This window comes from Furipterus horrens, unplaced genomic scaffold (assembly GCF_987537825.1).
Source record: "Furipterus horrens unplaced genomic scaffold, mFurHor1.1.pri manual_scaffold_4, whole genome shotgun sequence".
NCBI lineage: Eukaryota > Metazoa > Chordata > Mammalia > Chiroptera > Furipteridae > Furipterus > Furipterus horrens.
In genome coordinates, this window is record NW_028327174.1 from 22,949,190 (window position 1) to 22,976,430 (window position 27,241).

The 27,241-nt window shown below is 35.4% G+C and overlaps 1 protein-coding gene across 2 annotated transcripts; it reads right to left on the reverse strand.

Annotated features, from left to right (window-relative positions):
* Nucleotides 1-1,043: 1,043 nt before the first annotated feature.
* Nucleotides 1,044-27,241, reverse strand: CLEC6A (C-type lectin domain containing 6A). 2 transcript variants are annotated; one of them, XM_090275391.1, is made up of 6 exons: nucleotides 27,181-27,241; nucleotides 26,391-26,483; nucleotides 24,878-24,976; nucleotides 20,051-20,202; nucleotides 2,482-2,597; nucleotides 1,044-1,246 (listed from the first exon to the last, which is right to left on the reverse strand). In XM_090275391.1, the coding sequence occupies exons 1-6, from the start codon at nucleotides 27,203-27,205 to the stop codon at nucleotides 1,102-1,104; spliced, it is 630 nt and encodes a 209-aa protein (XP_090131517.1). In that variant the 5' UTR covers nucleotides 27,206-27,241; the 3' UTR covers nucleotides 1,044-1,101. The 2 variants fall into 2 exon arrangements, with proteins under 2 accessions (XP_090131517.1, XP_090131516.1); XM_090275390.1 differs by having other exon boundaries at nucleotides 27,175-27,235.

Genomic DNA, 27,241 nt, shown 5'->3' on the forward strand with positions numbered 1-27,241 from the left:
TTCTTGTATTATTATTTGTTAATTATTGTATTGTTTTTCATATAAACAACTATAAACTTACTTTTGCCCACACTGTTGAGGTCTTTACTTGCAGTTCTAACATTATGAGTGAAGCTGAACATTTCTATAAGACATATTTATTGGATTAGGTATTTTCTCTTCTTTGAAATGCTTTTCCAATATCTTGCCCCCCCCCCCTTTTTTTGTCTTTCTAATTCATTTGTGACCATTGTTTGTATGGTTTGGTATTAATGATGTGTTAGTTATAGGTATTTGAAATACCTTGTTTCAGTTCTACTTTTTACATTTTTATAGTGTTTTGATAAACCCAATTTCATAATTTTAGTGTAGAAATTTTTAAAATTATTTTTCTTCTTGGTACACATATTTTGTATTTTTTAAAAGAAATCTGGTTATGGTAGCCAGTCTACAAGATGGCCCTCAGTGATTTTCATCTTCTACTATTCATGCCTTTGAGTAATATCCTTCTTTAGTATATCAAATTTGGTCTGTATGACCAATGGAATGCACCAGAAGTTAAAGTGTTTGATTTCTGAGGCTGGATCATAAAAGATATTGCCTACAGCCACCAGATTATTAGACCACTCAAGAAACCCTATGGAGAGTTCCCTCTGGTAAGGATCTGTGGCCTTCTAACAATAGCCAGTACCAAGTTGCCAGCCACATCAGTGAGACATCTAGGAGGCAGATCCTTCAGCTCTTGTCAGGCCTCCAGATGATTGCAGTCCCAGTTACCATTTTGACCAAAAGAGCTTCTCAAGGGCAGGTCTTAATTTTCAATAGTTACTTCCTTATAAGTCTAATGAAGACAAAATTGTATCCTCTCTGGCACAAGGAATGTTTGTAAAAAAAAAAAGTATGAATAAAGTAAAGAACATATAATGAATTAAAGAAAAAAAGAAAAGAAGAGTTCAACCTATCATTAGCAGGAAAGAGGAAACTATAAGAATGATTGAAGGGAGTATGGCATCTGGATATTTCCATGAACCTTTATGATAAGAATTACACATAAATTACAAGAGGAAATTATCATTTTATGATAGGTCTCCATTTTAAGTATGACAATGAATAACGTTTCACTCAAAAATAAACCCTCCTCATCTCACAGATTGAACTTCTTTTAGAAGCACAGAAAACATCATTCCAGCCCCATCCATTAGGATTCCAGAAAACTAATGAAGCACATTCTTCTTCGGGAAAATTGGGCTCCTCCTTGTGCCATAATCTAAAGAAAAACAAAGGATAAAAACACTTCAATGAATGCATAGTGATTGATTAGAAAGCATGTAGGATTGAGGGCTGAAGAGAACGGGGTTTAAGGTGAAAGAACACTCCAGTGATTGCTCTCCTCTTCTCATACTGCCCTCCTCAAAAACCCCAAGTGTAAATGCAAACTTTTATAATCGCTCCTCTAACATTCTTCTGGCAAATATTGTAATATTGCACCTTTTCCCTAAAAGTCTGATCTTCACTTCTCCCTCTATAAAGAGCCCTTATACTGGTCTGGGTTGTTAACAATTCCTTTCTTAATGGCATATAATAAAGAGCCTGCCTCCTTAATTTGTGTACTCTAATCACCTTCCTAAATTTCTATATTCTCATAGAACTCGAGTCTGCACATAAAAAGTTGCTCTGCCTACAAGAAATACAGTCTGTGGTAGGGTTGAGGGGATTATGGGGTAAGACTTTGTTTTTGAAATTAAGAGACCTGGTTTTGCTGCTGGCTCATTTTGACCTTAAGCAAATAATTTATTCTACTCAGGTATTTGGTTCTCCATCTATAAAAATAGGAATCATAATCAGATCCCCAAATAGTTCACAAGATTATGTGAGAATAACATAAGATAATGTATAATTAGATTCTGGATTTTTTTCAAAGCCACAAATAAATAGTATTACTATATAATTATCCTACTAGAATTGGACACAGTTCTGACAGATATTTTAAATCTTATTAATTGAGGTAAAATTTAATTGAAGTGTTTACATATGTTTAGAGGCAGCAAACTGGAGGCCTGACAAGAGCTGAAGGATCTGCTTCCTAGATGTCTCATTGATGTGGCTGGCAACTTGGTACTGGCTATTGTTAGGCCTCAGATCCTCGAGGATTCTCACAATCTGGTCACTGTAGGCAATGTTTTTTATGACTCAGCCTCAGAAATCAAACACTTTAACTTCTGATGCATTCCACTGGTCACAAAGACCGAGTGATTAAGAGCACCATATTTGGAGTTAGACATGGAGTTGAGACCCTGTTTCTCATCTTGCTAGTTTTTGACCTCAGTAAAATGAGTTCTAAAAAAGTTTTATGAAGTTTAAGTGTGACAATGCACTTAGTAAGAGCTTAATAATTGTTAGAATCTGTTATAATTAATATAATTATCAGTATTAGCCAACAAAATTTCCCTACATTTTTATGTAAACAAAGCCCCATGTTTATTAATGTGAGTCTGTACTCACTTGACATTTTCTTTGTAAGGTGTCTGATCAATCCATTGCCAATTGTTATTTCCTTGTGGATCTGAGAGTCCCAGAAAATAAGATGATGATTTATTCAGCTGCTGAACAATGAAATTCTGGATAAAGAAAAAGAAGCGTAGACTGAAATTTCCAGATCGCATAGAGTAAGGATTCTTATAGCTTTAAAGAGAAAATAAAATGCAAAGCGTGAGGAGCAGTGTTATGACAGCACATTGGATAAGAGAACAGGCCAAAAACACCACCATCATATAGGGAGGAGGGAGTTCTAACCTGCGAATTTCTTTCTCAAACAGAATTTATATTTTTTCTTCACGAAGATACAGAATTCTTTTAAAATCTATATCCGTTTTTGTGTTTCCAGTTATTTCTTTAAAATTTTATAAGTTCAAATGTATTCTTATTGTTTGTCAGTGAAATTGCATTTTGAGTTAGCAAAATTCAAATTTGTTTCTCTAGTCTCCTAAGTAGTAATTCTCTAGGAAGAAGTAAATGACTTTTAAGAATTAAACATAAAAAAGTGTTTATTAGATTATAGCTGTAGCTATTTCTTTAAAAATTATTAGTCTCATTTTTTCATCTGGGCCTCTATATTACCTTGTTAATATATCTAGATTGTTTTTCTATTGTGATTAAGTGCAATTAATTTTGAATAGAATGTGCAGGCTTAAGAATTTCCTGTGTGTTGTCCTGAGATTCTTAGACATAAAGTAAACATTCTGGGGAAGGGATGCTGTTTATCAGCCAAGGGTGTTATATAATACAAAAATTTTCCTGACATTAATTTCCATTTTTAAAAGTACCCTGCTCATCATGGAATAGTATTATCTACCTAGGCATTTTAAAATACATTTCAATGGTTTAAAAAAACAAACACCTATACCCCCTTTTGGTATTACCACTGCAGCTTAAGCATATCTGTAGCTTGATAATAAAGAATTTTAAAATGTGAGAGAGAAGGAATCTGTCTCTTGTTCCCCAATGGTCTAATTAATTTTAATAAATAAGAATATGTACCCTTTTCATGTGATATTTTTGTGATTAAAAAGTAGTTTCAGGTGATGTTTATAACATGCCAGATATTGTAATTTCCTATGATAATGATAACATTAGCAATTTTTTGCAGATGTAACTCTTATGTACTGAACCACAGGTTCTCTGGCTTCTAAATCTATTATTTTCATGCACATTTCAGTTATCAGAACAAATGACCTCCCACACACATACAAAAAAGCATAATATACATTTGGTTGATGGGTTTCTTGCTCCACTGAAATATGCCTGTGTATATTAGGGAAATGGGGTGGCAAGTAAATTTTTTTTTAATTTTATTTTTTTGTTATTCAATTACAGTTGTCCCATTTTTCCCCCATTGCTCCCCCCTTTCAGCCCATCCCTTCTCCCACAATTATATCCCTCCCCGTTGTCCATGTCCATGAGTCATTCATATACGTTCCTTCACCTGACCCTTCCCTTACTTATCCCCCTTCTCTCCCTCCCCCCTCCCCCCTACTGTAAATTTTTAATGGTATCCTCTTGCAAAAAGCTCAGACTTCCAAATAATTATTATAAAATAGGTTGGTACTCATTGCCCAAGATTGTTTTTCCTTGGAGTTTTGCTAAAGCAATCTTAGTGATTTCCTTCATTTCAAAGAATTTGTAATCTCAAATGCCACCATCTCTCAGATATTTGACCCTCTTGCTTCATCATTGGTATATATTGTGCATACATTAACCTAAACAGGGACAATCTTTTCAATGCCTCTATTTCAGTGAATAACAAAAGTTTCAAATAGAAGATGAAATTTCTTAAAATACTAATTCTAAAGACAACAAAAAAGACAAGAAACCATCATGGCCCAAACCACTTACCCAGGAGATATACATATTGTACTTTAATGACACAGTACTTTATTATTAAAAGTCAACACCATTTACTTTAAATTACTTCACATATTATTGAGGTTTGTAGATCTGGGCTCTTTGCCAAAATCAACATCTAATGAAAACATGGCTTTGTTTACTGAGATTCAAACTTGATGTGATGCTTTCAAATAAATTTGATACTTTTAAAAACATAGTATATGTGTTCCTGGAGTTTCAAAGTAGTATATTAGTAATTTAGGTGAATAATATCTATTTTAGAAGCTGGGGAAAGAGAAAATAACAGAAAGAAACAATTTAAATGCAATTTCTAAATTTTCTTTTCAGGGTTCTGAATTTTGCCATGCACACTGGAGTCAAATGAAGAACTATTTCTTTGTTTTGTGTACAGAAATATGCTACAGAGAACTCTAGAGAAAACAGAGTGCGTCATAATAGATCCTGAAAAGTACTGAAAAAAAGAAAAAAGAAACTTGGTCAATATTTATTAAATACTGAAGGTGCTACTTGTAATATTATCTGTGGGCTTGTTTTTTCTAACTTTTGTTTTATTAGAAGATAAATTAACACTTCAAAACAGACTTTCTTCACATATAAATAAGTTTTTTTGAGATGTTTATATTTACAAGACAATACAATGAACATACATGTATATTTAAAATAAAAGGTTGGGTTGAGTCTTACTAAATTTAATTTTTTTATTTTACCTATTGAGAACTGCATGTCTGGTAGATTAAAAACATGTTAAATTCTGAATATTAAGGTGAGCTTTATAAAGAATTTTTATAAATTTTTTCTGGAAAATATAAACCTTGTTACTTGTAATATTACATTTAACACATTTCAGTTTGTAAATCAGACCTGCTAATTTGTTATTTTCCACTTTAGAGCTCATTTGCCCTTAAGAATATTTGGCTTTCATTTTACCAAACAATGCAGGTTGGTTGTTGAATGTATGGCTAAATGTGAACATTTCTTCAGGAATCTCAGTATAGGAGAAAAGAGAATTTTGGTACTGAGACTGTTAATTACTTGTTTGGAAAAGTCTACACACAGAGAATTCTGTGGAATCAGGTTTCATTACACATATTCCCTTCATTCAACCAAAAGAAAATGGAGAGTCTGGTACATGATCTGACGCTACCAGAGGCAGATCCAGGAAGAACTGATCATTCTAAGAAGCACCAACAAACAAAAGGAATCACAAAAATGGGGAGACAGAGAAACAACCCCCATCAAAAGGAAAGGTAGAATCCCCAGAAAGAGTACTAAATGAAATAGAGGGGAGCAAAATATCAGATACGGAATTTAAAACATGGATTATGGAGAAGCTAAATGAGATCAGCGGAAACTACAAAGAACTCCAGAAAAACTACAGTGAACTCCAGAAGAACTATAAGGAACTTACTGAGAATTATACCAGCATCAAAAAGGACATGGAAGCTATCAATAAGAGCCAGGAGGAAATGAAGAATACAATCTCTGAATTGAAGAACACAGTAGAAGGAATTAAAAGCAGGCTAGAGGAAGCAGAAGATCAGATCAGCGAGCTGGAGGACAACATACACAAAAACTCCCAGACAATGCAACAAAATGAAAAAAGACTGAACAAGACTGAAGAGGTTCTAAGACAGCTGCAGGACAACATGAAACGTAACAATATCCGTATCATTGGAATTCCAGAAGGAGAAGAAGAAGAGCAAGGGATAGAAAACCTCTTTGAAAAACTAATGACAGAAAACTTCCCTCACATGAGGAGAGAAAGAGTCACGCAAATCCAGGAGGCACAGAGGGTCCCAATGAAGATGAACCCCAACAGGCCCACCTCAAGACACATCATAATTAAAATGGCAACATTCAAAGACAAAGAGAGAATCCTAAAAGCAGCAAGAGAGAAACAACTAATAACATACAAGGGAGCTCCAATAAGGCTATCCTCAGATTTCTCAGCAGAAACACTACAAGCCAGAAGGGAATGGCAAAAAATATTCCAAGCAATGAAAAACAAAGGCCTACAACCAAGAATACTCTACCCAGCAAGGCTCTCATTCAAAATGGAAGGCGAATTAAGGAGTTTCTCAGACAAAGGAAGACTAAAAGAATACATCTCCACCAAACCAGCAATGCAAGAGATGCTAAAGGGTCTGCTCTAAGAAGATAAAGAAATAGAGAGAGACAGAGAAGAACACAAGTACAAAGGGGAAAAATGACAATGAATAAGTACTTATCAATAATAACCTTAAACGTAAATGGATTAAACGCTCCAATTAAAAGACATAGGGTAGCTGAATGCATTAGAAAGAACGACCCACATATATGCTGTCTACAAGAGACCCACCGTAGAACAAAAGATCTACACAGACTGAAAGTAAAGGGATGGAAAAATGTATTTCAAGCAAATGGACATGAAAAAAAAAGCCGGGGTAGCAATACTTATATCAGACAAAACAGATTTCACAGCAAAGTCCATAAAAAGAGACAAAGAAGGGCATTTCATAATACTTAAGGGAAAAATCCATCAAGAAGATATAACCCTTATAAATATATATGCACCCAACTTAGGAGCACCCAAATATGTAAGGAAAATTTTGAAAGACTCCAAGAAAGATATAGACAGCAACACACTCATCGTAGGGGACTTTAACACCCCATTGTCAACAATGGACAGATCTTCAAAGCAAAGAAACACCAAAGATATTGAGGCACTGAACAACACTTTAGATCAAATGGACTTAGTCGATATATATAGAAGTTTACACCCCAAAGAAGCAAAATATACATATTTCTCAAGTGCACATGGAACATTTTCAAAGATAGACCACATGGTAGGACACAAAACAAGCCTCAATAAATTCAAGAAAATTGAAATTATATCAAGCATCTTCTCAGATCACAATGCCTTAAAATTGGAAATCAACCTCAAGGAAAAAACTCAAAAACATTCAAACTCATGGAGAATGAATAACATGCTATTAAATAATGAATGGGTTAACAATGACATCAAGGAAGAAATCAAAAAGTTCCTGGAAACCTATGATAATGAACACACAACAACCCAAAACCTATGGGGTACAGCGAAAACAGTCTTAAGAGGAAAGTTCATAGCAATACAAGCCTACCTAAAAAAGCTAGAAGAATCTCTAATAAAAAATTTAACCCTACAGCTACAAGAACTAGAGGAAGAACAACAAGCAAAACCTAGATCAAGTAGGAGGAAGGAAATCATCAAGATCAGAGCAGAATTAAATGACATAGAGTCTAAAGTAACAATTCAAAAGATCAACAAAAGTAGGAGCTGGTTCTTTGAAAAGATAAACAAAATTGACAAGCCTTTAGCCAGGCTCATCAAGAAAAAAAGAGAGAAGACCCAAAGAAATAAAATCAGAAACGAAAGAGGAGAAATCACAACTGATACCACAGAAATACAAAGAATTATAAGAAATTATTATGAACAACTGTATGGCAAGAAATTTGACAACCTAGAGGAAATGGACAGATTCCTGGAAAACTACAGTCTGCCCAAACTGAATCAAGAAGAAGCAGAAAGTCTGAATAGACCAATAACAGCTAGCGAAATTGAAGCAGTAATCAAAAAACTCCCAACACACAAAAGCCCAGGACCGGATGGCTTCACAAGTGAATTCTACAAAACATTTAGGAAAGAACTAACTCCTATCCTCCTCAGACTATTCCAAAAGATACAAGAGGGAAGACTCCCAAACTCGTTCTATGAAGCCAGTATAACCCTAATTCCAAAACCAGGTCAAGACACAACAAAGAAAGAAAAGTACAGACCAATATCGCTGATGAACATAGATGCTAAAATCCTCAACAAAATATTGGCAAACCGGATCCAGCAACACATTAGAAAGATCATACACCACGATCAAGTAGGATTCATCCCAGGGATGCAAGGATGGTTTAATATTCGCAAATCAATAAACGTGATACACCACATAAACAAAATGAAAGACAAAAACCACATGATCATATCAATAGATGCGGAAAAAGCATTTGATAAAGTACAACACCCATTTATGATAAAAACTCTCAGCAAAATGGGAATAGAGGGAGCATACCTCAACATAATAAAGGCCATATATGAGAAACCTGAAGCCAACATCATACTCAATGGGCAAAAACTGAGAGCATTCCCCCTGAGATCAGGAACAAGACAAGGATGTCCGCTCTCTCCACTCCTATTCAACATAGTCTTGGAAGTTCTAGCCACAGCAATCAGACAAGAAAGAGAAATAAAAGGCATCCAAATTGGAAAAGAGGAAGTAAAACTGTCATTATTTGCAGATGACATGATAATGTACATAGAAAATCCTTTAGACTCCACAAAAAAACTACTCAATCTAATAAGTGAATTCGGCAAAATAGCAGGATACAAAGTCAATATCAAGAAATCGAAGGCATTTTTATACACCAACAATAAAAACTCAGAGCTAGAAACTGAAAGAAAAATCCCATTTACCATAGCAACAAGAAAAATAAAATACCTAGGAATAAACTTAACCAAAGAGGTAAAAGACCTGTACACAGAAAACTACATAACACTGAAGAAAGAAATTAAAGAAGATACAAATAAATGGAAGCGTATACCATGTTCATGGATGGGAAGAATCAACATCATTAAAATGTCCATACTACCCAAAGCAATTTATAGATTCAATGCAATCCCTATTAAAATACCAGCAACATATTTCACAGACCTAGAACAAATACTTCAAAAATTTATATGGAACCAAAAAAGAGCCCGAATAGCCACAGCAATTTTGAGGCAGAACACAGTAGGAGGAATCACAATACCTGATATCAAACTATACTACAAGGCAATGGTAATCAAAACAGTCTGGTACTGGCATAAAAACAGACATATAGATCAATGGAACAGAATAGAGAGCCCAGAAATAAGCCCAGGTTCATATGGTCAACTAATATTTGACAAAGGGGGAAAGAACATCAAATGGAGTGAAAAGAGCCTCTTCAACAAATGGTGTTGGGAGAACTGGACAGGGACATGCAAAAAAATGAAACTAGACCACCAGCTCACACCATACACCAGAATAAACTCAAAATGGATCAAAGACTTAAATGTAAGCTGTGATACCATAAAAGTCCTAGAGGAAAAAATAGGCAAGAAAATTTCAGATATCCCACGTAGCAACATTTTCACTGATATATCTCCTAAGGCAAGGGAAATAAAGGAAAGAATAAACAAATGGGACTACATCAAACTAAAAAGTTTCTGCTCAGCTAAAGAAAACATCAGCAAGATGCAAAGAAAACCAACCATATGGGAAAATATATTCGCCAATGACATCTCAGACAAGGGATTGATCTCCAAAATATATAAAGAACTCATACGACTCAACACCAAGAAGACAGACAACCCAATTAAAAAATGGGCAAAGGACCTGAACAAACACTTCTCCAAAGAAGACATACAGAGGACCCATAGACATATGAAAGTATGCTCAACATCACTAGCCATCAGAGAGATGCAAATTAAAACCACAATGAGATACCACCTCACACCAGTCAGAATGGCAATCATCAACAAGTCAAGAAACAACTTGTGCTGGCGAGGATGCGGAGAAACGGGAACCCTGGTGCATTGCTGGTGGGAATGCAGACTGGTGCAGCCACTGTGGAAAACAGTTTGGAATTTCCTTAAAAAACTAAAAATGGAACTGCCTTTTGAACCAGCAATTCCATTGCTAGGATTATATCCAAAAAATCTCGAAACACCAATTCAAAAGAACCTATGCACTCCAATGTTCATAGCAGCACTATTTACAATAGCCAAGTGCTGGAAACAACCTAAATGCCCATCTGTAGATGAGTGGATCAAAAAACTATGGTACATTTACACAATGGAATTCTATGTAGCAGAAAGAAAGAAGGAACTTCTACCATTTGCAACAACATGGATGGAACTAGAGAAAATTATGCTTAGTGAAATAAGCCAGGCAACAAAAGAAAAATACGTTATGCTGTCACCTATTACAGGAAACTAATGAACAATACAAACAAATGAGCAAAATTGAACCAGAGGACATAAGCCTATGATCGCATTACCTGAGTGATTATCTGTACACATAAGCCTCACTTAATCCTGTCTGCAGCGCTGCCTCCTGAGACTCAACGGTTTGGCTGAACTAAATGGCTGGGTTGGGGAAGAATGGGGTGGTCTGTGGGCTTCACTTTAAAACGGGTTTCTCTTTTCTATCCTAATGGCTTGGACAGAAAAGGCCCAGAGGTCTGAGAGGGGGAAAACCTAAACTATTTACCTCAGCCCAAACTAAGTATAATGGGCAAAAGGGTTTTGGACAGGTGAGATGTGCCTAGCACACCTTCTTACAAAGAAGCCCCCCCCCTTTTTTTTTTTTCCTAATATGGAACATTGAAAAATTAATCCCTGCCTTTTGTCATCTAGTAGTTATGGATTGAATGATGTCTTTTAACCCTTTTCGCCAAATCTGTTGCCCCTAGAACACAACAAGGACACCAGCCTGTTAAACGAAGCACGCCGTTGACCGGAGACAGCCAACTGACCTGGAGTCTGCACGATCCTTCCCCATGTGGGAAGGCCACCCTCCCCTCCACACCCCCACTCTTATTAGGGTTTTCTGGACCCAAGGGTAGGTAGGACGACGACCATGTCCAGCTTGAAGCAGCTAGAGGAGCTTGAGACCTTCGCCCATTGTCCTTTACAAGATTACAAAGGGTCCTAATATTTGAGAGGGGGGGGATAATTAATTTTTACAAACCAGGGGTATGGACTTGGGGGGGATTGCTGGGGGAGGGAGGTGCTGGGTGGAGGGGAGCAAGGGGGAGAAAATTGGAACTGTTGTAACAATATAATCAATAAAAAACATTAAAAAAAATAAAAAAAAACAAAAGAAAATGGAAAGTCCACATGGATTTTATTTCTCAGTGTGGATGTACAAACTATAGAAAGATTGATATTAATCTCATCTATTACTGTGTAAAATAAAGAAATATTTCTTTTCTTTTGGGAAAAAAATATCTGCTTTGCTGACGTAAGCAAGATGGTGAAATAGAAAGCCTCAAGCCTCCATTCCCCCACAGAGACACCAACTTAACAACAGTGTACATACCTAACTGCCTTTATGGATATGCAAGAAACCAGTTAAGAGGTTGCAGCACACAAGGCAAGTGCAAGCCCAAGAAGAGCTGCATCAAAGAAAAACGGAAGTTTGTTGCATTTATCCACCAGCGTTTTTGCACTTAATGGGTGCAGCACCAAGCAACTGGGGAAAAACTTACAACTCTTGCTGGGGAAGAAAATAAGAGTGAAAAATATGTCCAATGCTCTGGGGTTTTTGTTTGTTTTTGTTTTTCTAAGGATGCCAGAAGGACTGGTTTCTGTCTTGCCTATCTGGGAGTACAGGGAGTGACTGTCTGTCCTGGCCCCACATTACGTGTGTGTATGTGCAACTAGGCCCTACCAATACACAGGAAACTGCAACTGGCTACCATGGCCAAATGTGTGCACATTATCAGTTCCATCTATGACCACCCCCACATTTGGTGTCCTACACCACTAGACCTGGGGTGACAGTATGCTCCAGTGTGCCCCATCCACAGGTGAAAATCTTTCCTTACTGAAGTCAGTTTATAAAGTGTGAAAGCAATGACTGCTTCTTCAAATGTATAGACACCTATGCAAAGGATTGGGGGGGAATGACTTCATCAAAGGAATACAGCAAATCTCCAGTAACTAGTTTGAAAGAAATGGAAATCCAGATATACCATACAAAGAATTCAAAATAATTGTTCTAAAGATGCTCAGAGAGATATAAGAGAACACATATAAACAATATAATAATACCAGGAAAACAATACAAGAAGAAAATGATTCAACAAAGATACGGAAACATAAAGGAACAAACATAAATTTCAGAGCTGGACAATCCAATGACAGAAGTGAAGAATTCAAAAGAAATCTTCAAAATCAGACTTGACCAAGCAGATGGAAGACTAAGCAAGCTCAAAGATGAATTAACTGAGATTGCCCAATCACAGATGCAAAAGGAAAAACAATAAAGGACTGAAGAAAGTCTATGAGAGCTATAGGATACTGTCAAAAGAACCAATCTGTGAATTATTGGAGTTCAAGAAGAAGAAAGGGAGAAGAAGGTTAAAAGGTTATTGCAAGAAACAATGGCTAAGAACTTCAAAATCTGGGGTAAGATTTGGATATCCAAGTTCATGAAGTTCATAAATCACCAAACAAATACAACTTAAAGAGACTTCCTCCAATATACATTATAATAAAATTGTCAAAAATCAAAGACTAAGAGAAGAAAAAGCTTAAATTTATAATTAAACCCCCAAAAAAGCTATCTGCAGATTTCTCATCAGAAACCTTACATGTTAGAAGATATTGAATGATATATTCAAAGTACTAAAAGATAAACCTCTTAACCAAGGATATTTTACCCAGAAGTTTTGTTTTTTTTTTCAGAAATGAAGTAGAGATAAAAAATGTTCCCAAATAAAAGCTGAGGAAATTCATCACCACTGGACCTGCCTTACAAGAAATATTGAAAGGAGTTCTTCAAATTGATATAAAAAGTCACTAATTAGTAATATAAAAATGTATACAAATATATAATATACTGGTAAAGGTAAATATATTGTTATATTCAGAATATATTAATACTATAACATGGGGTATGTTAACCACTCAATTCTAATATAAAGGTTAAAGGACAAGAGTATTAAAAATATTTATAGCTACAAAATTTGTTAATGGATATGCAATATAAGGAGAGGTAAAATGTGACATCAAAAACATAATGAGAGGACTTCTGGCCAAGGTGGAGGCCCAGACACACACGCTGCCTCTCCTTCCACAACTAAGAAGGAATATAACTATCTCAAAACTAGAGACAACCAGAAATTCCAGAAAATCAAGCTGCATGAAAGTCCAACAAACAAAGATATGAAGAAGAAATACTCATCCAGACAGGTAGGAGAGGCCGAGCTGAGGTGGAGAGGACATAGTGTGGTGGCGGCAGCAGTGGAGGCAGTGGCAGGCTGGCAGAAAGTGCAGGCACACATTTTAAAAAGTCGAGAGAGACACCTGGGGAGTGCTCCCAGCACCAGGCCAGGCTGCGCAGTTCATGGTTACAGAGCAAGTGAAAATAAAGGCTCATTGCTTCTGACTGTGCAAAAACTGGGGGTTGGGGTGGAGGAAGAAACCTCTGGTCTCTGAGCAGAGTCTGCTTATTTAAAGGGTCCCCACAGTCCTAGAACATCTGCAAACCCACCCGTCTGGGAATGACGGTCAGGGCAACAGCTAGAGAGGCACCAGTCCCATATGGAAGTGGGAAAAGTTCCTAGAAAAGGGAGAGTGCTGAATAAGTGGCATTGTTCACCCTCAAAGCCCTCCCCCACACACAGCACCACAAGATAGTAAAACAGGTCACCCTGTACTGACAAATACCTAAGCTCTGCCCCTTACAACAAAACAGGTGCAACAGCTCTACCGAAGACACAGAGGCAAATAAACACAGGATCCTGTCAAGATGAGGATGCAGAGAAGTATGCCCCCAAAGAGGGAACAGATCAAGGTTCCAGTGGGAGAACGAAGCAATGAAAAGATAGCCAAACTAACAGATGCAGAGTTCAAAACACTGGTGATAAAGATGGTCACAGGCTTGACAGATATGTTTAAGTATGGCAAACGCATAAGGAAAGAAATGAAGGCTATGCTAATGTAATGAAGAAAAATCCACAGAAAGCCAATGGTGAAGGGAAGGAAACCGGGGTTCAAATTGATGATTTGGAACATAAGGAAGAAAAAAACAGTCAACCAGTACAGAATGAGGAAATAGGAATTGAAAAAAATGAGGAGAGGCTTAGGAACCTCTGAGACAACTTTAAACATGCTAACATCTGAATCATAGGGGTGCCAGAAGGAGAAGAGGAAGAGCAAGAAATTGAAAGCTTATGTGAAAAAATAATGAAGGAAAACTTCCCAAATCTGGTGAAGGAAATAGACATAGAAGTCCAGGGATCACAGAGAGCCCCAAAGAAGCTAGACCCAAAGAGGACCACACCAAGACACATCATCATTAAAATGTCAAAGGTGAAAGATAAAGAGAGAATCTTAAAAGCAGCAAGAGAAAAGCAGAGAATTACCTACAAAGGGGTGCCTATATGACCATCAGCTGACTTCTCAGAGGACATTTTGCAGGCAAAAAGGGACTGGCAAGAAGTATTCAATGTGATGGAAAACAAGGCCAAAAACCAAGATTACTCTATCCAGCAAAGCTATCATTTAGAATGAAAGGGCAGAAGAAGTGCTTCCCAGACAAGGTCAAACTAAAGGAGTTAATCATCACCAAGCCATTATTATATGAAATGTTAAAGGGACTTATTTAAGGAAAAGAAGATCAAACCTATGAACACTAAAATGACAACAAACTCACAACTATAAACAACTGAATCTAAAAAATAAAAACAAAATCCAACTAAACAAACCAGAATAAGAACAGAATCATAGGTATGGGGACCATTTGGAGGGTTATCAGTTGGGATGGGGAAGGGGGAGAAATGGGGAAATGATGCAGGGACTAAGAAACATAATTGATTGGTACAAAATAGACAAGGGGAAGTTAAGAATAATATAGGAAAGACTGAAGCCAAAGAACTTATATGCACGATCCATGGACTTAACTAAGGGGGGTTGAGATTGCTGGAGGGAAAAGGGGAACAAAGAGAAAAGAAATTGAGACAACTGTAACAACATAATTAATAAAATATGCTTTAAAAATAAAATGAGGAAGGTAAGAAGTATACTTTTGTATGTGATTGAACTAATCACAATTAAAGTTTATCGTATTTATAAGATGTCATTAATAAGTCCTTACCTATCAGTAATTACTCTAAATGTGAATTGAATTATCTAGTCAAGACATAGAGTGGCTGGCTAGATATTTAAAAATAAATCGCAACTTTATGCTGCCTATAGAGAGACTCACTTCAGCTTTATAGACACATACACTAGAAGGGAAGGAATGAAAATAGATATCCCATACAAGTTGAAGCCAAAAGAGAGCAGGAGTAGCTATACTTATATCAGACAAGAAATGAAATAAGCTAAAAACTGTAACAAGAGACAAAGAGTGTTATTATATAATAAGGGATCAATTCATCATGAAGATACAACAATTATAAATATACATGCAACCAACATCAAAGCATGTAAATATATTAAGCAAATATAAACAGATCTGAAGGAAGAGTATATGATAGGTCACAAAATATCTTATCAAATTTAAGAGGGCTGAAATCATACCAACATCTTTCCTGACCACAATAGTATGAAACTACAAATCAATAATAGGAGAGAAGCTAGAAAATTCACAAATATGTGGAGATTAAACAATACACTTCTAAACAATTAATGAATCAAAGAAAATCAATAGGGAAACAAAAAATATCTCGAGACAAACAGAAATAGAAATGTATCAAAACCTATAGGGTGCTCACAGACCACCCCATTCTTCCCCAACCCAGCCATTTAGTTCAGCCAAACCGTTGAGTCTCAGGAGGCAGCGCTGCAGAGAGGATTAAGTGAGGCTTATGCGTACAGATAATCACTCAGGTAATGCGATCATTGGCTTATGTCCTTTGAAAACAAAAAACACGTGTTAATTTATGTAACATAACCCGCAAACAAGTCTCTAAATCTGGAGAAGAAACTTTTAAGACGGTTAGTTGCCCTGTTTTATACTCTACTACTGATCATTGTGATTTTCCTTGAATAATAATTTTTCTCCCTAAGGTTACCCTCCTTGTCTTTAAAGGGACTACATTAAGTCCATTTTTAATTTATCCTGTTCGTTTGCATAAACATAACAAGAGCAGCAAATGATCACTTATGATCTTTAGTTCTGCTTTGCTGGATCTTACCCAAGGAATATTTGGGGTGACCTTCAGTCTGTGGTCTGTGGGCTTCACTTTAAAATGGGTTTCTCTTTTCTGTCCTAATGGCTTGGACAGAAAAGGCCCAGAGGTCTGAGAGGGGGAAAAACCTAAACTATTTACCTCAGCCCAAACTAAGTATAATGGGCAAAAGGGTTTTGGACAGGTGAGATGTGCCTAGCACACCTTCTTACAAAGAAGCTTTTTTTTTTTTTTTCCCTAATATGGAACATTGAAAAATTAATCCCTGCCTTTTGTCATCTAGTAGTTATGGATTGAATGATGTCTCTTAACCCTTTTTGCCAAATCTGTTGCCCCCAGAACACAACAAGGACACCAGCCTGTTAAACGAAGCACGCCGTTGACCGGAGACAGCCAACTGACCTGGAGTCTGCACGATCCTTCCCCATGTGGGAAGGCCACCCTCCCCTCCACACCCCCACTCTTATTAGGGTTTTCTGGACCCAAGGGTAGGTAGGACGACGACCATGTCCAGCTTGAAGCAGCTAGAGGAGCTTGAGACCTTCGCCCATTGTCCTTTACAAGATTACAAAGGGTCCTAATATTTGAGAGGGGGGGATAGTTAATTTTTACGAACCAGGGGTATGGACTTGGGGGGGATTGCTGGGGGAGGGGGGTGCTGGGTGGAGGGGAACAAGGGGGAGAAAATTGGAACTGTTGTAACAATATAATCAATAAAAAACATTAAAAAAAAAAACCTATAGGGTGCTGTAAAAGCAATTTTAAGAGGAAAGTTTATACTGGTAAATACCTACATTAAGAAAAAGAGACATCAAGAACAATCAAAGTAACTTTAAACCTTAAGTATCTAGAAAAAAAGAGAGAAAATAAGCTCAAATTTAGCAGAAGAAAAAAATAACTGAGATGAAAGTAGAAATAAATGAAATATAGACCAGAAAAACAACAGAAAAGATCAAGAAAACTAAGAACCGGCATTTTGAAAGATTAACAAAACTGAGAAGCTCACCAAGAAAAAAAGAGAAAAGACTCAAATAAAATAAAAAGGAGACATTTTAATTGATACCACAGAAATACAAAGGTTAATAAAAAACTGTGAACAATACATGCCAACAAATTGGATAACCTAAAAGAAATATAAAATTTTCCAGAAAAATATAACCTACCAAGATGGAATCAGGAAGAAATAGAAAATTTGAACAGTAACAAATAAAGAGATTAAATCAGTAATCTAAAAGCTCTCAATACAGAAAAGCCCAGGGCCAGATGGTTTTATGGGTAAACTTAAGGCATCTTGAAGGAATTAAAACAAATTCTTCCCAAACTCTTCCAAAAAATTAAAGAAGAAGGAACACACCCAAACTTATTTTATGAGGTCAGAAATACTCTGATACCAAAGTTGGGTAAGGACACTACAAAAACCACAGCCAATACCCCCAATGAATATAGATAGAGAAATTTTCAACAAAATATTAGCAAACTAAATACAACAGTACATTAAAAGGATCATACACCATAATTTAGTCAGATTTATCCCTTGGATATAAGGATGGTTCAACATCTGCAAACCAATAAATGTAATATACTACATTAATAAAATTAAAGATAAACATAATATGATCATCTTAATAAATGCTAAAAAATTATTTGACAAAATTCAGCATCGGTCTTGATAAAAACTCTCAACAAATTCATAAAGAAAAAGCATACCTCAACTTTATAAAGGCCATATAGGGCAAACCCACAGGTAATTTTATAGGCAATGGTGAAAGGTTAAAAGCTTTTCCTCAAGATCAAGAACAAAACAAGACTGCTCACTCATACCACTTCTATTCAGAATAGTACTGGATGCTTTAGCCAGAACATATATATAATCCAAATCAGAAAGGAGGGAGTAAAAACATCTCTGTTTGGAGATACCATAATCTTATACATTAAAAATCCACCAAAAAATGAATAAACAAATTCATTAAAGTTGCAAGATACAAAATCAACATAAAAATATCAGTTGTATTTCTGTATCTAAGTTGCATTTCTAACAATAAACTATCTGAGAAAAAATTTAAAAACAATCTCATTACAATAGCATGAAAAACAAAATACTTAGGAAAACTATAACTGAGGAGATGGAAGACCTGAATACTAAAACCTATAATATGTTGATGAAAAAAATTGGGAAAGTCACAAATAAATGCAAAGATAGTCTGTGTTCATGCACTGGAAAAACATGCTTGTTATGTCTATATTACCCAAAGCAAAATTCCAGTGGCATTTTTCACAGAAATAAAAAAGAAAATCCTAAAATTTGTTGAAACCACAAAATACCCGGACTAGCCAAAGCAATTCTGAGAAATAAGAACAAAGCTGGAAGCATCACACTTAATGATTTCAAATTGTATTACAAATCCATAGTTATCAAAAGAACGTGCTGTGGTACATATATACCATGGAATGTTACTTGGCTATTAAGAAATAAAATCTTACCATTTGTGACAGTGTGGATGGACTTAAGAGTATTATGCTAAATGAAATAAGTCAGTCAAAGAGAGACAAATACCCTGTTATTTCACTTATACGTGGATTCTAAAGAACAACACATTCCTAAGATAATGAAGTTGAGCATTTTTTCATATATCTATTGTCCATTTGTATGTCTTCTTGGGAGAAGTGTCTGTTCAGGTCCTCTGCCCATTTTTAATTGGACTATTTGTTTGGTATTGAGTTGCATGAGTCCATTATATATCTTGGCAAATCAAAACTACAATGAAATACCTTGCCACACCTGATAGAATGGCTATTATCAACAAGATGAGTACTGACAAGTGTTGGAGAAGTTGCGGAGAAAAAGAAGCTCTCGTTCACTGCTGGTGGGAATGTAAACTGGTACAGCCACTACAGAAAATAGTATGGAGGTTCCTCAAAAAAATAAGAATAGAGTTACCATATGACCCAGTAACCCCTCTTCTGGGTATCTACCTGAAACATTTGAAAACATTTATGTACAGAGATACACGTACCACTATGTTCACTGCAGAATTATTCATAGTGGCCAAGACATGGAAACAATCAAAGTGTTCTTTGATAGATGATTAGATAAAGAAGATGTGGTACTTATATAAATGGAATACTACTCAGCCATAGGACAAGATGAAATTTGCAAAACCATGGGTGGACCTCGGAATTAATGTGTTAAATGAAATAAATCAGAAAAAGCTTAAGAGCCCCATGATTTCACTCACATATGAGAGGTAAAACTGGAACTCGCAGACCCAGACAACAGTATGGTGGTATGGTGGTTACCAGAGGCAAGGAGGGTGGGGTGTAGCCAAGGGGTAAAGGAAGGTGATGGAAAATGATTTGATTTTGAGTGGTAGGCACTCAATGCACCCCAAATGTTCATCAATGCATGAATGGATAAATACGTGGTATATAACAGAAAGACATATAATTCTAATTACACAAGGTATCTAAAATAGTCAGCTTAAAAAACAAAGTAGAGAGTGGCTGCAGGGACTGGAGGGAAGGGGAAATAGGTAGCTGTTCAACAGTTTCTGCATTGCAAAATGAAAATATAGTAGAAACCTTTTTGCAGCAATGTGAATATAGTTAACTTATGAACTGTACACTTAAAAAAGTTAAGATGATAAATTTTGCTTTTAATTAAATGATTTTATTTTATTTCTTCAGTGAAAATGAAAAATAAAGAAAATGGAAGTACCTGCTCTGCTTTTGTGTTGATCACCACCAAATGAGCCCCCATCTTAACACAGTTTTGCTCACTCTTAGTCCAAAAATTCTCTTCAGTAGAAATGAAGTAGCAGCTGGAATCAAAATATTTCCAGGTACTTGGGCAACATCCCCAGACTTTTTCTATGTTATATAAAAGAGAAGAGTGAGTGCAAGATGAGGCAAATACGATTTAAGAGGTAAATTCTGTACATGTGAAATTCCAACAATCTGAGGTTTTTATAGAACAAGCTTCTTAATTCATGTATTTACTGTTCTCTAAATTACATAATTTGAGGCCACAAAACTGCTTTTAAATAAAGTTTCTTTAACATTAAGTTCTCAATATCTACCAAGGTTTACCTATAGAATTTTGCCAAAAAATCACTACCATAGCTTTTTTTCCCTGTTCTTTATATCCATTATACATATATTAGATGCACCAAGTTCTATCAGTTACAAAAGACTAATAATCTCAAATACCAGTTCTACTTAAAAATCTTGGGCAAGCTACAGCCTCAGGTTTTTAAATGGAAATTATAATTATTAACAGGATGATTGTGAGAATTAGAATTATGCCTCATTAGGATTCAGGTACCACCATTTATTATGTATGCCTTTGGACAAATTACATAACCCCTTGAGCCTTAGTTATTTCATCTTTCAAATGGAAATAACAACAGTATCAAACTCAAAGGGAAACCTAATCACATAATATGTGGAAAGCACTTTAAAGGGTGCTTAACATGGAATAATAGCTCATAAATGTCACCTATTACTAATTTTTACACAGCATCAGCATGTAAGAGTTTTAAAAATTATCAGTTTCTTCCTTTCCCCTTAGAAACACCAGTTTACCACTACCCTAGAATTTTAAAAATATGTACATAAATTCACTGATATATTTTGATTACTTGTGTCTATATAGAAATTCAGCACATATATATGTATACCTAAATAATATGTTGTCTTAATTTGAGTTTTTAATTTTGTTAAGTATTATATGTTGTCTTCTTTGTTTAATTTTTTATTCCACATTGCTAAGATTCATTCATGTTGTTATATGTAGCTCTATTTTATTCACTTTTAATGTTATTAGATAATTACATTTTTAAATTTATTTTTTTCAATACCATTTGTGCCCCTTATATTCCCCTCCCCCCTCACACCAGTCAGAATGGCCATCATCAATAAATCAACAAATCACAAGTGCTGGCAAGGATGTGGAGGAAGGGCAACGCTTTGCATTGTTGGTGGGAATGCAGATTGGTGCAGCCACTGTGGAAAGCAGTATGGAGATACCTCAAAAAGTTAAAAATGGATCTGCCTTATGCCCTACCGATTCCACTTCTGAGAATTTATGTGAGGAAACAAAAAACACTAATTCAAAAGAACATAATCACCCTTATATTTACTGCAGCATAATTTACAATCATCAAGATATGGAAGCACCCAAGTGTCCATCAGTAGATGAGCGGGTAAAACAACTATGGAATACTACTCAGCTGTAAAAAAGAAGAAAATTTTGCCCTTTGTGACAGCATGGATGGACCTGGAGAACATTATGCTAAGTGAAATAAGCCAGTCAGAGAGACAAATACCATATAATTTCACTACTATGTGGAATCTAATAAACAAACTGAACTAACAAGCAAAATAGAGGCAGACTCATAGATAGCAGGCTGACAGCTCTGGTGGCAGGGGTTGTTAAGGGTTGGAGGGATCGAGCAAAAAGAAAAAAGGGCTCATGGGCATGAACAACAGTGTGGTGATTAAATGATGAGCACAACCTGTAAAACTATTCTTCTTTTTATAACATTTTAATATAAATAAAATAAAGCACATCTGTATCATTTTACTATTGGTCACTTTTAGAAATTTATCTTAATTCTGCATTCTGTTCAATATTAAAGATTGCTTTCATAATACTCCTTAAAGTCTGTATTAACATTTTAATTTAAAAAGTCTAATTTGGCTGACTGTTTTAATGGTAGGAATTGGCTTTGTTAGTTATGCATGGCAAATATTTTTCATATGTTGAATATGCTAAATCTCCAGCTTCATGGTTGCAAAACTATTGAAAGCTGTGATGAGCAGAAGCATTTGTAAAAAATATATACTGACATTAATAATGTTTTATTTTCCCAATTGTACTGAGAATAATGAGCTGATCAAGGTGCTTTATAAGTATAAAGAGAAATGTAATTAATAGTCATTTGATAAGACTTATAAAATCATTCTTTGATGTAATCCTCAAAATTGAGAAAGCAAATGACTATTGACTGAGAAATAACAAACCTTTTGTAAATTATTCTATTTATTGTTCTTTATATTCAACAACATTGAAGAATTACCTAATCAAATTCTCAGTGAAGAGATTATTACAAATAATTTTTGATGCTAGATTATTATATCTTTTTGGCAAATAACTAAAAAACAGAGCATTTTAGATTCTATAAATTTGTTTAGATAAGTAAGATTGATCAGATTGTGTTGCTAAAGTGAAAAATAAGAATAGAATTGATATTGAATTCTGTCTCACTCTAGTAATAATATTATTCAACAGTAGGTACAACTGATTGCATTTAAAAAAAAATCCATTTGTCTCATTAAAAGATGGGCTTCCAATAGTTTTATTAGTAATAATTTATCAAAAATTTCAATAAATTTGTAATGTTTTGAACATTGAATTCTGATAATAATTGTAATGAGTTAATTCAAAAGAAATTTTATAACACTTAAAAATGTTCCATAGGAAATAAAAATATTAGACATATCCTTATTTACATATTTTGGCAGATGAGGAAATGCATACAAATATTAGTGCAAGGAGGAAAAAGAATGATGTAAGACACACGACTGTTAAATAATATTGTATATGTTTTTCTTCTTTTTTGAACAATTTGTGATGATATTAAGACACCAGGAGATACACTTTTAATACAATTGTAACCGTTTTTTAATATTAATAATTACTATATTCCAGAAATTAAAGCTTTTGCTTCTACTGCATGATGAAAAATGTTATATGTCAAATTATATTGTATAAGGGGGCACATAGTTTTTCAAAATTTTTCTGTGGAGCTGCCAAGCAAAAGAGTTCAAAGAGCACAGGTATAGGCAATGCATAAGCTTATTGAAGAAACTGCTTCTAAATGTCTCAACACTCTGACAGAGAGTGGGTGGGAAACAAATTGGAAAAGATACATGTGAACTTCATTATTCTTTTTACTTGTAATCAAAATGAAAATTTTGTGTTTGGACTTTTAACTTTTCATTGCGATCATAATTTGAAAGGATATTTTATTTGTTGACATAGTATTATATAAAATAATTTTTTCATATAAGCTTATCTGTACCTTGAATTATTTGTACTGAACAGCTTGCAAGGGTATAATATCAAGTTGGATATATTTGGGGAGTAAATTTGCAATCTTTTATGCCATATGGTTGTGGAGTTAATTTAATTAATATCCATCTTTGTCTCACTTATTTCAGAGCATTCTGAAGGCAAAGACTCTAGTTATTGTTACAGGAGTGCCTCCAAATGTTGGGAGGAAGATGATATTGATGCAATTGTGTTTTTCTCCCCAGAAGTGCCAGCTCCACAATTTTTTGACCAAAAAACCTCAGTGTGAAAAAATACAAAACCCTATGTCGAAGAGAGTAAAGAAAATCATTCCTCACCACCACCATGCACCAACATCTCATAGAAATAGAAACTTTCATCCTTTATTCTCATATTTTCCCACAGACGCAGAGGAGTGAATTACTTAGTTCTTGACATCCTAAGTGTCTGACATCTATTTGTATTTCTTAGTTGGAAGGAGTAAGGCCATAAAGGTCACTACAAACATGCATTTTTGCCTTTCTTTGGCATTTCTCACTAGACATAGTGCAAGGTAGACTATGATCCTGAATTCAACTCTTTTAGCTCTTCACATATGAAGGTACCAGCACCAAATTTTCTTTTTGTTTTCTTTTTCTTTTTTTTACCACCACATTTTAAAGTAAGGACAGTCTTTTCCTGAGCCATATTTCAACATCCAACTTCACCAATAATAAAGCTAGCTGATACTTGGAATGGAGATGGGTGTTATTAACTAGGACTTTTAGATAACAAAAAGAAATTTTATTCAAATGATAAGGGTAAGGATAATTGAAACCAAAACTTATATGAAGAGTTTCCAGGGTTAGCTTAAGCCAACTGCATGAAGTATGTTGAAAGCATTTATTGATCTCAAGAAGTCTAGAGGAAGAATTTTTGAGGACAAATCTAGAGCATATAAATTTATAAGCATATAGAGATATCATAAAGGTGTCTAAGTAAATACCATATAAAAAATAGAACAAACCAAATGAGCTCAATCCTGACCTCTATCTGAAAAAAGAGAAAGTCTGGTTAGGAATTACGAGCTCACAGTCACCAGAGGGGATGGGGGCAGGGGGGTAAGGGAAAGAAGGGAAAGGTTCTAATCAATGAACAAGGGACTAGTCAAGGAATGTGTATGAATGACTCATGGACATGGACAACGGGGAGGGATATGATTGCGGGAGAAGGGGTGGGCTGGGTGGGGGGGAGCAATGGGGGGAAAATGGGACAACTGTAATTGAAAAACAAAAAAAAATAAAAGGAAAAAAAGAATTATTAAAAAAAAAACAAGTATAAAGGACCCATGGACATGAACAACACGATGGGGACTAAATATGGAGCAGGAGGGTGGGCAGGGCAGGGGAGAGCAATGGGAGGAATATTAGGACAACTATAACTGAGCAACGAAAAAATAAAAATAAAATAAAAAGAACTGCAACATCTTACCTGCCGCCCTTGTCCCTTCACTGAAGCAGGTTAGACTTGAATGATAATTATGTAACGCTAACACCCTTTTTTCAGTTTTGCCATGTGTAAAAAAAGTCACTGTGGAGGAGAAAGAAGGATTAGTATCCATCCATTCTTTTGCTATAAAGCCTTATGCTCTATAAATCCGTGCCAAGCAGGCTTCCCTCCAGTTACCATCATTTTTTTTTCTCTATTCAAACTCAGCAAAGACCATTTTCAATTACTGCTTGTCCGTATCACTTTTCTTATTTGTTTATATGCCTACGCTTTTCCCCCCTCTTTTCCCATTGACATTTAATTTCTATATTCTAGGACAGAGATTCTATCTCTTTTCTATACTGATTAATTACAAACAGCTAGAACAGTGACTGTAACAAAATAGTCTATAAATATCTGTTGACCCACTAGTTGTCTGCTTCTCCTTAGTTTTCATAATCATGGAGCAAGCATGCACATTATTTTTATATTTTCTAAAATTTCTGACTTTTAGTAGCTAAAGATAAATATATGTGATAAATAAAATCCAAAGGAAACTTTTAAACATTCAGAGAGATTTTAAATGTCTCAAATACTAACTTTTATGTTCAATGATGCACACGTTGAGCAAGACCTGTTCTCTCTTGGGTCCTGAATTGAGCCTTCACTCATTTCTGTGTTGGCCTTTTACTACTAAAGCTCAATACTGTCAAGCCTTTCTACCTTTCTCTCAGCCTCTTGATTAATAAAATAACTACCCTTAAACCTTCTTCTCTTTTTCACTTGACCATGAATAATGAAGCTGACTCTAAACTTGGTAATAATTACTTGTGTTTTAGTAAAGCTCAAGAGATTTATTTATATTTCAAGAGAACTTTAAACATGGCCCATTTGACATAAAGTCACTTCCACTTTCTTCCAGAATAGAGAACAAAGTAGTAGATTAGAGAGAAAAAAGTCTTTGAGATTTATCACAAAATATACTTAAAATATTTATTTGGAAGTAAATGGAACAGAAAAGAAATATTTTATTCCCTTACATCTTCGGTATTTCACTTGAATATTTTTCCTCCTTATATTAGAAAAAACTCCTACAAAAAAAATGCTAAAGTATTATGATTATAAAAGCAATTATAGTTGCATTCTCATTAGAGGGCTTTTGTAACTAGAGAACATGTGATCACCAATGAACCATGTAGTGGAAAATGGTGTCTTAGAGGATGACTACAATTAACATACATCCATATGTGAGGCCATGATTGGTAATATACTAATAAAATCAGGTTAACTATATCTGAAAGCAGAGTCAATTATCAAAAGGTGGAGGAAGAGAAGAAAAGAGAGGTGGAAAAGAAGAAATATCAGGAAGAAGAGAAGGACGGAAAATCAAGAAAATGATGACACTTGAAGTAACAACTAACATATTAATGGCTAAAGGAGAACACACCTTAGGGACTCTTTATAGAACCTGATAGGGAAAGGAATCAAGAGCATGGCAACTTCGTGAAGAACTTACCCACACCAGTCACAATGAAACAAGCACTGAGGAGTGCTATTGAAATCACAGCAACAGACCAGAGCTTCACTCGATACCACCATAATGCTTTCTCTGTCAGAGAGGCGAGACAAATGCAATTACTAAGGGGCCAGGAAGCCAGAGTTCCTAAGAAGCTTAGAGCAATGAAGAACCTAGGTGAAGAATCTCATATTAATTTAAAACCTAATTAAATGACCATGTAGTAGCTCTGAAGTTGTAAACAACGTGGGCAAAACTAATCCTCAGTCAACTGTAATTTCTACTTTCTTTTCCTTTCTTAAATATTACATTCAACCATGGATTCCCTATCTTTCTCAAAACATCACTTTTGTCTCCTACTTCTCATATCACTGTATTAATATTTAGATTCTTATTCTGTCAAGTACATCTAGCTCTAAGAATTATTCTTTCTTCTAACTTCTCATGACTGCTATAGCGGTCCAACCTTTATCCCCTCAATCTGTCCATTGTCTACCTCTTCTTTCCAGATAACTAATTACCTCATCATATACTTCCACCTTTCTCTCTAGAATTAAGAAAAGGGCACTGTCTGGTGTGGCTCAGTGGATTGAGCACTGGCCTGCAAACTGAAGGGTCGCTGGTTAGATTCCCAGTCAGAGCACATGCTTGGGTTGCAGGCCAGGTCCCCAGGTGGGGCACACAATACGCAACCCCACATTGATGGTACTCTCCCTCTTTTTCTCCCTCCTTTCCCCTCTCTATAAAAATAAATAAAATAAATACAAAGAAAAGGAATGCTCACCTTTACCTTGAGGTTGCCTTTCTTCCACCATTATGTGGGTTCCCTGTGTTCAGAAAGTCCAATACCT

Bases quoted from the DNA above. Each gene is read 5' to 3' on its own strand.
- CLEC6A (XM_090275390.1), bottom strand. From the start codon at position 27,205: ATGGTGGAAGAAAGGCAACCTCAAGGTAAAG. The intron at 26,484-27,174 runs GTGAGCATTCCT...CCTCTCTGACAG, and splicing joins AAGGCAACCTCAAGGTAAAG to AGAAAGCATTATGGTGGTAT. The intron at 2,598-20,050 runs GTACTTCCATTT...TTCTTTATCCAG, and splicing joins TCAACACAAAAGCAGAGCAG to AATTTCATTGTTCAGCAGCT.